Source organism: Argentina anserina, chromosome 5 (assembly GCF_933775445.1).
Source record: "Argentina anserina chromosome 5, drPotAnse1.1, whole genome shotgun sequence".
NCBI classification, from domain to species: Eukaryota; Viridiplantae; Streptophyta; class Magnoliopsida; order Rosales; family Rosaceae; genus Argentina; species Argentina anserina.
In genome coordinates this window covers 7,077,588-7,089,951 of record NC_065876.1, presented here as the reverse complement: position 1 = coordinate 7,089,951, position 12,364 = coordinate 7,077,588, and the positions used below count along the sequence as shown (strand labels likewise).

Genomic DNA, 12,364 nt, shown 5'->3' with positions numbered 1-12,364 from the left:
GCCACCTCCCATGTACTGAGAATTATTGAGATAAATATAAAATGGAAGGAAGAAAATTTTATTTCTATTGCATTGTTACTGCCGTATTGGCATTGTTGTAAAAAGAGAAGGCCACAAATCTCCTTCTGTAATGAAACAGCCAATAAAGGGGCAAGCCGTACTACAGTACTTGCATTCATGGAGCCGTGTTAGAGAACTCATATTGCAAGGCATAATTACTGAAGAAATCTGCTTTATACAGGCGTCGTTTGGTTCACGGAAGCTCGAGGAAAGAAAAGTTGGGTTCTTACTTTCTTTCCTACGTTTGGAAATACCAATGGAAACGAAACAGTTTTGGAAAATACTGGGGGGGGGGGGGGGGAGTTTTTCCTTCCACAATGTGATTTTCCATTCTTTCCCTACATCTATCACAGCATAATATTTTATTAATTTAGTTGATAAACTTCTAACTTTCTCATGGTTTTCCTTGTGATACCAAACATTGGAACGGAAGCTCTTGGGAAATTCATTCCCCGCTCTTTCCCTTCCCATGGGAACCACAAAGGAACCACTTTCCTTTCCGTGTACCAAACAAGGCCGAATAGATGAATCATCCTCCAAATAACTGAAAGTGAGCACATCTTCCGACAGACGGCACGTGTACGACTTTTAGCAATCCCAAGCAATTAAACTAGTATAGAGCATAACATCTCTGAGGTGTCACCTCAAAATTTCCGCTTCAGCTAGCAAAACAGTTCTCTGTTTAGTTTACTTTCTCCTTCTGTTTGTGACCAACTCAGGATTTCCTTTCCTCATCATGGCAACAAACTCATCATAGTTGATCCTTCCATCCTGCAAATAGAAATTTTTTTTTTAACATTAATCATGACAGAAGCATTTAACATGAAACATGTAGATTTTTAAAAACCAGATAGAAATAAGAACAAGTGCAGTACCCTGCTAGGTTATTTTTTTAACATTAAGTTTTGATGATAACTGTCAGCTGATACGATTTCTGACCTAAGAATAAGAGGTGGAGTGGCCAGCTTTCATAAACGTCTTTACCTCCATGCAAAATAAATTATTTCTAGTAATAGATTCATCGTTTGAAACTTTGCTGGTTTGTTTGATTAAAACATGTAACTTTTTCATGCCCCTTACCCAGTACTTATCCACAATAGTCTTTATGTCTAAACAACACCACAAGCAGAAATACAAAGCCTTTTCCTCCATATGATGTTGAAAATCATATTGGAGAAGAGTGCAGACCCAAAGATAGAGAGAATAAACATACAAGGTCAGTGTCGACTTCTGCAATGATTTCCTTAATCGTTTGTTCATCGCCCATATTATACTTCTTAAGTGCTTGCTCCAATTCTTCCATTGTGATGTACCTAAAACCAGAGGTTAAAAAAAAAAAAAGACAACGCTCAGTAGTGGTGGCTGGAATAGACTTACAGCAATATTCATATGAATAACAGGAAGAAAAAAAATGATTGCTATAACTAGTGTTTGAAATGAATTATCACCCGCTCTTGTCCTTGTCGAAATACTCAAAGGCTGTGTATAAATGGTCCTCTCTATCCATTCTGTTCATGTGCATAGTTGCGGTTATAAACTCAATGTAGTCAATCGTTCCATTTCCATCCACATCAGCCTGAAACAATCAAAGAATGTGAAATTTGTCGAATAAAAATCGATCATTCAAATTATGTGTGCACATGGACATAATATGTCATGTTTGAAGCAGCCACAAAGCGGATGGTTTTAATTAATTAAACTTTACAATGAGTGATGCAATAAGAAGATGATGCTACTATTTTTCCGAAATATTCCCAGTACACATTCATAAGAAAATCACAGGTACTATTATATTCTCAGTACATATTCATAAGAACATCATAGATATTAGGAAGAAAAAAAAGTAAGCAAGAGGACAGGTGTTGTGTTCTCTCTAAACTTTTTTCTTTCTTTTATCTTTGTATCATCATGTTTCTTCAGACTAAAATTACCAAAGACGCTGCGATCATGAAGCTCAAGGTACATTGACTAATTAAGAGTGAGAGGAAGAGAAATATTTACCGCTTCCATCAATTGTCTCACTTCAGACTCAGAAAGCTTGGTACCCAGCTTCGGAAGGCCTGCTTTTAACTCTTCATATGTAATGGTTCCACTGTTATCTGTGTCCATTGATTTAAACATTTCCTTCAAGCCTATAATTTCATCTTCAGAAAGATTTTCTGCAATTACCTGAAACATTGATAGGAAGCATAATTTAACTGCACACTTAGTTGCCAAAAGAAGACCAATGATGTTGTATTTCTAATCTAATGACTTCGGCTACACAGCAGCATGCACAAATCACGGTCCATGAATGAGGACAATGTCATTGATACTAAACAAAGATGTTCTCACCTTCAATGCAACTTTCTTGAGTTTGTTCATTGCCCTGAACTGTTTCATTCTAGATAAAACAGCAATATCAAGAGGTTTATCAGATGCGTCACCATCTTCTCGCATCCATGGATGATCTGCATTATATAAGGAGCAGTAAGCTTCATTGATATTATAAACCAAATACTAACTCTAATGCATAGATGGGGTAACAGATGAAATGTTTCTTTCGTTTACGGCAGGGCCAAACCTCTTTCCATAACAGTACCGATTCCAAATGACTCGAAAATATATTCAAACCATTCAAACTGAGCTCTTCAATTGGTTTTTTAATTCATCCACAGCTTTTACACATCTATGTATCCACTGTCTTGTTTTTTTTTTAAATCAAGTTGGGCGAAAGGAGATGCTGTCAGCCAGTGATTCCCCTCCTAATTTATATATAGGGTAGAAAACTTGGGCAAGACTGTCATCACTAGCATCATCTCTCACACTAAAATGATGCCATGAAGATGATCATATAACTCATCAATCCTAGAACCTGATACCACCTATAAACTCTGCAACACAGTGCCTACTTTTACATAAATTAAAATTCACACGACCTGGTGAAATTTCTTTCATCTAATTGTGTTTCTGGTATTGGGGAAAAGAAAGATGGAGGATATAGAAGGAAAGACACCAGGGGACTGATGAAAATGTAGCGTAATTGCAAACCTAAGGAAACAGAAACAAGTAATACTTTTATAACTAACTTACTTAAAACATCCACTGCTGCTAGTCGTTCCTTTGGATCAGCTCGAAGCATTTTCTTCACAAGATCTTTAGCACTGCTAGATATAGAAGGCCAAGGATCAGATGAGAAGTCAATGTGACCCCGAAGAATAGCATCAAAAATACCCTGTTCATTCTCTGCATAAGAAAGAAAGTGAAACTGAAGAGTGCCTCTAAATTACCACGAAGCAACTTTGAGAACTTAAAATTAAAAAGAACTACAACTTTAAGGAACGTATCAACAAGAACCGAACCAAATTCTACATTTTCTGGCAATAGAAGTCATACCTCCCCAGAATGGTGGAACCCCACTAAGTAGAATGTATAGTATCACCCCTGCACTCCAAATATCAGCCTCAGCTCCATATCTCCTGCGCAGCACTTCAGGAGCAACATAATATGCACTTCCCACGAGATCCTTGAATACATCTCCTGCACTCAAAGAAGACTATAAAGTTTACTCCTTGGAAACAAAGGGGATTAAAAGTTCTCAACTTTCCACGTCACATACAATAAAATTAAAAGTTGAAGCCACAAGACTAATTATTGACAAATGACTAGTAACATTGTGATCCATGATCTAGAGAATGATATGCATTGTAGGATTTCTCCAAAGAGTAATACAAGTCATGAACAATACGCAATTACGGGCATAAATTTCTCCGTTTGAGTACTCAACTTCAGCTGATTAACCTAGAAACTAAAACAAACACAAGCAATGGCGAAATCGCAACCAGCATTGATCAATGATTAATGAACTAAAGCTATAACATTTATTTCCATGATAATAACTGAATTGTCAAAGTCCTCACCGGGCTTGAAGAAGACGGAGAGTCCGAAATCGGTGGCCTTGAGCGGCGAGTCCTCATCCTTACTCAACAGCAAGAAATTCTCAGGCTTTAAGTCCCTGTGGAACACCCCCATGGAGTGGCAGTAATGAACCACCGTCACCATCTGCCGGCAAAGATTCGCCGCCGCGCGCTCCGAGTAGTGTCCCTTGGCGATGATCCTATCGAAGAGCTCGCCGCCGGCGCAGATCTCCATGACGAGGTTGATCGAGTGGCGGTCCTCGTAGGCGCCTTTGAGCTCGACGATGTTGCGGTGGCCGGTGAGGTGGTGCATGATCTGGACCTCACGGCGGACGTCCTCCACGTCGCCGTGGTTGACCAGCTTTCGTGTGGCGATGGATTTGCAGGCGAACTGTTGCTTGGACTCTTTGTGAGTCACGAGGTAGGTGACGCCGAATTGGCCGCGGCCGAGCTCCCGGCCGAAGGTGTAGGTGGACCGGACGTCCTCCATGGGCTTGCCGAGGACGCGGCCGATGGGAGCGGCGGCGGTGGAGGGAGGAGAGGGTTTGGGAGGGGCGGCATTTGGGGGGAGGACTTGGACGTGGCCGTTGGAGGGGCGGGGATCGGAGGAGTCGCCGGCGGCGGCGGAGGAGCTGCAGTTGCCGCCCATTTTGAGAGGGTCAACGATTGGTCAAGGGAGGGATGTTGGAGACAACAGAGAGAGAGAGAGAGAGAGAGAGAGAGAGAGTCTTTTGTTTGAAAGTGATTAGAACTAGTTGGAAGAGAATCGAGTGGACTGCATGGCCGGTTGACTACGATCGAGCTCCAAAAAGTGAGTGTGTGATAAACGTTTTGGGGGTAAATATCCAAAGTGTAAACAGTCAATAACTAATTTACCTCACTAACATTATCAATTTATCACCCACACAAAATGTTATCTTAGCTCTTAACAAAATGATATTTAAGCCCTTAGACATTCTCACTTAATGCCCTTTAATTCTTAATTTATGGGGGTTGGAGATAAAAAGTATTAAATGAGAGTCTTTTTAGTCCTTAATTTAGGTGGGTTAGAGATGAGCTTAACAATCACATTTCAAATTTATTATTTGGGGTTAAAAAAATTATCATGGGGTTAAAAAAATTATCATTACTTGTAGTTTGTAGGGTTATGGAAAGTGAGGTGTGCTTCTCATGGATTGATTTGATCTCATGCCATGCAATTCCAATCTATATCAATTAGGGGTGGACTACCAGAGCTGAGAACTGAAAAAAAAAAACCATATCTGAAACCAAATTAAATTCGAAAAGGCCGAAAATTGAAAAAAAAAACAAAAAAAAAGAACTGAACCGATTTTGTTTTGGTTGGGTTTTGGGTTTTGGGTTTAGTCCCTCATAAATCGAACAAAACCGAACTGACCCGAATAACTTGAAGTCAACGGTCAACGTCATCGTTTGGTATATTTTTACTTTTATTATTTAAAAAAAAATAAAACTAAAAGCAGCATAAACCTAATTGATCTAATCAATCTTGCGGTCTCTCTCATCTCAAACAAAAAAAACTTATGACTCTCTCTCTTTCTAAATCCTCACTCATTAATTTAGCACTATATTAAAAGTTCACTTCATTATGCAAAACCAGTACATATAACTCCTCCCTCCTCTTTCGATTTTCATTTCCCGTCACCTCTTTTTGTACCGTGACTCTAAAAATTGAATTCTCTAATCAATGATTTTATTAATATTTCATATCTTCAGCGAATAAGTATCAATAACGGCTCACATGAGACGTGAAAGAAGACTTGGACTGACCAGATGACCTACATGACGGACTTAGCGAGGTTCAATTACCTAAACTCATTGGGAGTGCAAACATTTTTGCTCCTCTCTAATTTTAATGTAGTAGAGTTTTTTGTACTTGAGCTAAATATGCACTGTGGAGATAGGTGTGGAATAATCATTAGACCATTTGTTTTTCATCTTTATGTTAAATTTTATACTTTAAAATTAATATATAATATTACGTATTTTACATATGGATAAAACTGAAAGAAAAAAACGAACCGAACCGTGCGGGTTGGGTTGAGTTGGGTTGGGGATCACAGTCTCTAAAATAGAAAAACTGAACCGACCCGAACCGAATTTAAAATTTGAGTTTGGTTATGGGTTTTGTCTAAAACCGAACCGTATTGACCTGTGTCCACCCCTAATATCAATAACCCTAAGCATTTGAAAATTGCAGCTAGCTTTGACATCAAGTTTTAATTATCCATGTTGGCACCCCTACTAGCATAGAGCTAGTATGACATGCCACCGAGCATAAGCATCACTCTGTAGGCGGATCTACAAGTCACTATGTTGCTCAACCATGATATCCATAGCGTACATTGTCATACAAGTTTTCCAATGATAGTCGGAACTCACCAAGACACCATCGGGAAGTCACCTTTTTGGCCTCATCAAGATGACTCTATAGTAAGCCTAGAGGGGCACTTGTCCCACATTAAAGAATATGTAAATGATAGAGGTTCCATCACCTATAAAATGGACCACTCATCCCACTTAGAAGGGGTCAACCACTACTTGTATAACTTAAGGCTATTTGCTTATACTAGTGGATTCAAGTGGACGTAGCATATCCTAAAAGAGAGAGGTGAACCATTATACTTCTTGTGTCAAGCTAACCCTCGTTAATAAACTAATTAAATGTATTAGGCTATTAGCCTCTATGGTAATCCTACGTTAACATTGGCGCCGTCTATGGGAAGCTAACAAATAGCTTCGTCACTCACCACGAGGTCTAGCGGAATCCTTCCTTTCCCAAGTGGGCGTAAAACAGAGTCTGAGTCCGAGCGTCGAGCGTTCTCCGCAATACAAGATAAGCTCCTGAAACTTCAATTTAAAGTTCAAACTTCTTACCTGCGGCGGAATAAGGACAGAGCATGAATGCATGATTAAAAAAAAAGATATTGATTGGTCTATCGTAACTTTTATATTCTTTCATGCATGGAGGCCATTAGGCTAAGGCAACGCGCAACGACAGGAAATTTAAAAGTCCAAGCACGGCCATGCAAAAACAGAAGTTCAAAGCTAATCAATTGCTCAAAGAAGTTCAAACTTCAATTGCTCATATGCGACACCAACCCGGCGCTATCAACTATCATTTATCCTCACTGCGGGGACTGCCACAACCAGGTGCTAGATGAGCATAAAACCAATGCGCGAACGAGCTAAAGCACAGCGCAGCGCAATGGTAGCACCGCGCAACATCATGTCTACTTGCCTACTTGCCTCCCATCACCGTAGTAGAGCACACCGTCGCAACGACACCATGAACTCTCTCCCACTTCGCAGCTCGCGCCACCTCCACAACACAGCACAGTTCCTAGCGCGATAGCAAAGCCCCCAATGTGCGCAACCATCTCCAAGCACTGTCGGAAAAAAAAAATCCACACGACACAGCGCAGTGAATCTTTTCCAGCGCAAAATCAATTGCGGGGACTGCTTTATAACACCCACACGCGCAGTATCCACGCACAAGGCCCCCCTTAATAAGCACATAGCACTTGCACCATTGCAAAGACAAGTAAACTCCGCAACATAATCGCAAAACGTAAGGCACATCAAGATAAATTTCCTTTCAGCTTCGCAAAGTCAGAACATCTACGTATGTGCTTGTTGTTGCTATCTCACAAAGATGATTACAATTAACATGCATGCAAGATGACTACAAATTACCATGTTTAAACAGTTGCATGAACTACTATACTGCCACGCATCAAATACATGCACACAGTAACCGCATGCACTAACTTATATATATTTGCTTGTGGTGCATGCGCGTGGCATTGGTCAATAATCATTGGTACATGAGCATGTATGAGAAATTCATGCTTCAATTCAAAATGCATATGAAATGCGCACTCATGGTATCCACTTATACACTAGACCGCCGCAGTACTTTGCTAAAAGCATGGTGTATCTTGGTTATCAAACTAATCAACACAATACATATATGCATGCTACTCATGACTTTGTATTGAACGCATCAATGCTACTATTATGTCATCTCCTAAAAACAGGCTGATGCATACATGATTATCCCATTATTAAGGCTATTACACTTAATTTCGTAGGCACTAACATCTATGCAGGCATGACAACAAATAATCACAAGCGGACAATGCATATTCGTCCACTAAATCAAATATAATTAAGCTGCTAACAACTAATTTGTTTTACTTGGAGGAATTGAAACGAGAATCACTCTAAACTAGGCATCCTCCACGGCAAAGCCAAAAGGCCACTTGCAATCCTTCTCGAGTAATGGAGCGTCATGCTTGGACAACTCCAACATGATTTTGATACTTGTATATGGAGCGCAACTCCACTCCAAATCGGCATAAGATAAGTAAAATGTTATATCTCCTTATATTCTTACGTACAACAAAGAGTCATTACCATGTCTTAGCATGATTTTATTACGCTACGAAGCATGCTTACAATATATCGCACTTGATATGCATGCTTGTATGACATCTAAGCATTTCCTACAACACTATGTGGAGAAGCGGCCCAACAATCTTGTCTTAGGGAGAACATATGATCACCATATATACGATCTTATAGAGGTTGGAGTTGAAAACTATAAACGCATGGATGCATTCTCATATGATAAGAAACTATCTCCCTGTGTGGGGTTAAAACCTTTCTTTTGTTTCATTGGAGAAGGATTTGAGAATGTACAAGAGTTGAAACATTTGAAGGAGGTTTTGCTTGTTCTGTTCCGAGGAGAGGTAAAACTCTAATGCAGTTTGTCTCTTTTAATTGAAAAGTGTATAGATTTGTACTTTGGCATGAAGAGAAATATAATCACATCCTTGGAGATGATATATATAGGTTGTAGAGAAACTAAATATGTACGTGATCACAACTTTAATACGGTTCTTGCATTGTTTGTTTTGTATATAATGTCATTGGAAGTCTCTACTTGGTAATGTTACCACTAGTTTCCGACTTTTTGAATTTAGAATGCTTTTCTTAGTCTTGATAATGTAATTTTCCAATTGTCTTGGATTTGAAGTTTCACTGATAGTAATATAATACTATGTAGGAGCTCTATATCTTATTGGAAGATTACTAGGAGTGCATGAATTTAAAGGTTCATATTTACTTCTCAGCAGGTTTGCAATTTTTTCTCCTTGTACATTTTATTCTCTCCATCAGGAAAATTTATGCTTATATCAATTTATCATGAGTACTTGGTTTAAGCAGTAGTAATGTTGGATTTGTGTGCAACAAGACCTGCTTCTTTGTTGCTTGGAAATCTATTATTGCTTCGTTCATCCTTGGATTTTGGTTCTATACGATTGTTTTACAGTTGAGACTTTTAATTGTGCTTAAAATTGAAACATTGGATTTTAACAATCATTTGGGAGAGTGAGATCTACATCATGGACTCCGTGGTAAGACCATCCTCTTACAAAGATTGGGAAAAGGCATTGAAGTCATAACTCATAAGCGCTTCTTTTATGATTTTTATATGTTTGAGCAAATTCACTCTTTGATACACTAATAATAATGACATATTTTGATGATATATATGCAGTTCCCTTAAACAATTTAATGATGAAACGGATAGGGGTAACGGAAAAATGCCGAAGGTGACACGTCTCGATGTAAGTACTTTAAGTTTGATCGTTGATCTCAATATGAGTAGTCTAACTAGGGTACAATATTGTGAGGCATCTGATTCTTGTTAATTAAAATAAAGCAATGTGTTTGTCTATGATTGACTATTCTACAATGTGGGATTAAGCATGCTAATGCCTTTTGTTTCAATTTGTGAATTTATAGGGTGCACCTATGCATCCTAGTGGACATGAGCGTGGGTCCTATGTGATGCGATTTATGAAAGAGATTATATATGATGACACTTTTTCTTTCTCTACTAAGGTATATATATTGGTTTAGTGTAAGAAACGTTGTATGTGTGTTCAATAGTAATTATAATACTGCGTTCTTTATTTTTTCAGTGGGTTGTAGCAAGGAATCACAAATCATATATCCAAGAGGAGCTTGATGAGGTTTGGATTGAAGTTGTTGACTATATTCAGACTTTGCTATATACATATATATCTTGTGCAGCTTCTATTTTGAAAGGCTAGCTAGCTTGTTATTGAACCATATTTTGTAGATGTAGTACTGATTAGAACACCCAAAAGTATGTGTTGTGGTGTCTTGCAACTGACTAGCTAGTTGGAATTTGAATATTGTTGTGGTATACATCTTGCAGTTGACTCACTTGTGGTTGTTTGATACACTATAATTATGTTTCTATCCAGGTATCTTGCATTTGCATTTTGAAATGGACAAATAAGGATGTAGTGAAGAACAAATGTCTATAAGCAGAAAAAACATTAGATATGAGGACACAAAATGATGTCTTCCTAAGTAGAGACATCAGCCAATTTCCCAAAATCGATGTCCAAAAACACATTATTGACATCAGAACTGACATATAATCTATTGTGTATTGGGAAAACTTACATTATTAAAGATAAAAAAACGATGTTTTAAAAGACCAAGATATCGTTTTTTTTCAAAGAAAACTTATTTCAAGATATATAACAACACCGTCTTTAGAAATTTTTAATAATGTAGATTATTTTATAAACAAAAGAACATGACAAAGTACAAACAGAAAATTGATATACAAGAAATGAATCATAAATAATTGATCTCTATTTCATGTTTAGAACATCGTTTCTGGAAAAAATATCGATGTTAATGTGAACAATTGTGGTGCTAGATGTATCTTCATAAACCTAGAAATGGAAAAATATGATGGTTATACAATATGTGAAAACATAAAAAAGTTAATAGAGTAATGAATTTAAATCAATACTAGAAACTGATGTCTTAAAATAACCTAGACATCTGTCATAAAGTGGTGATCATAGACAACACTCACTATGACATCAATTTTTTTTTTTGCTTAACATCGGTCTATACATGATGTCTAGAGCATAATCCTAGTAGTGTACGCACATTATGGTGGTGCTGGGAATGCTGTGGTCCATTTGCATCTCTCCACACCACCCACAACGCCACAAGCCAGCTGGCTCGATCATCGATCTGAAAATCTGAAATCATGGGAGTATAGAATAGAACTTGGTATCCTCCTGGGAATCCAATTCCACCACATGTCATAATGTAATTTGCTTACGTTCTAAACTGATGTTATATGCACAGATAAATTGATCGATACTTCATCCCCCATCTACATGTAATGTTACTAGACTATCCACTTTGATTTATTATACACCACGTAGGAGTAGTTCTTAATTGCTTAGACTTGTATACTTGCCCAAACTTACCAACAGAGTGAAAAAAAAATGATCACTAATTAAGTTGATGATGAAGAGTACATATTGTCGCGAGGGTCAATACACTAAATTTGAGACCAGACAACAGAATTCAGTGCGTTCACTGCGCACGATTGATTAAGTTATCATTATTTAACCATAACGTACGTGAATACGTGATCGATGACTGTATAAAACTAAACCTAACCCTCAACATCCAAGCAATCACGCTGCTGCATGCAAATTAGTGGTGTTGCATTTTAATGGAGGCCAGCTTCATAGAACTCTAGACAATTACTCTTCAACATATATCTGCGTGATGGATTTAATGCGTTTATATTGAGCATATGAAGTTTTGTATATATGCATCGATCATTGAATTATCAACAAGTTATAAAGGTCATATTTTAATCCCTAAATCACGTACAACATAAGATCTCTCTTAAACTCATTATGCTATCTGCAGTTCGGCACCACGTACCAATATATATGGTCATCAACAGATGATTTAGTCACCTATCCTCCCTCTGCAAAATTCCTTAATCATGCAAATGGTTATATCTCGCACGTCATTTTGTTCCTGGAATATGTTCCTCATAATAATTTAACGAAAAATTGAAATGAGAAGAAGGAAATTTTTTAAAAATCTTTCTGTATTCTCACAAATATTTGGATATATACATGTATCATATGTGTGAGCACGCAAATGAATTTATAAAGAATCATGCATGGCATCAACTTCCATCAGTCCCATGTCAATGCTAGCTAGTGATCAAGGCAACAAAGAACACATATGGACATTCAACTTGGAGAAAAGAAATGTCGAACTTGAAATTTAGAGGAAAAAATGAACATGTTATATATGCTTAAATCAGTGAGGTGAAATATAGAGAAGGAGCTTGCTAGCTAGCTAGCTAGCACCAGATTGAGGACGAACGATTGATATTGATAGATCGATCAAGATCGAATTCTGTGATGAATTTTCACAAGTTAGGCCTGCATATCCCAGAACATGTAATAATAACGGTATGCTCTGATCAGGTATATAGCTAGCTAGCTCGATTT

At 37.9% G+C, this 12,364-nt stretch overlaps 1 protein-coding gene across 1 annotated transcript; it reads right to left on the bottom strand.

Moving 5' to 3' along the window:
• Nucleotides 1–63: 63 nt before the first annotated feature.
• Nucleotides 64–4,669, bottom strand: LOC126796389 (calcium-dependent protein kinase 1). Its single transcript, XM_050523215.1, has 8 exons — nucleotides 3,960–4,669; nucleotides 3,436–3,579; nucleotides 3,133–3,285; nucleotides 2,395–2,510; nucleotides 2,062–2,229; nucleotides 1,509–1,636; nucleotides 1,274–1,373; nucleotides 64–831 (listed from the first exon to the last, which is right to left on the bottom strand). The coding sequence occupies exons 1-8, from the start codon at nucleotides 4,603–4,605 to the stop codon at nucleotides 748–750; spliced, it is 1,539 nt and encodes a 512-aa protein (XP_050379172.1). The 5' UTR covers nucleotides 4,606–4,669; the 3' UTR covers nucleotides 64–747.
• Nucleotides 4,670–12,364: the final 7,695 nt, after the last annotated feature.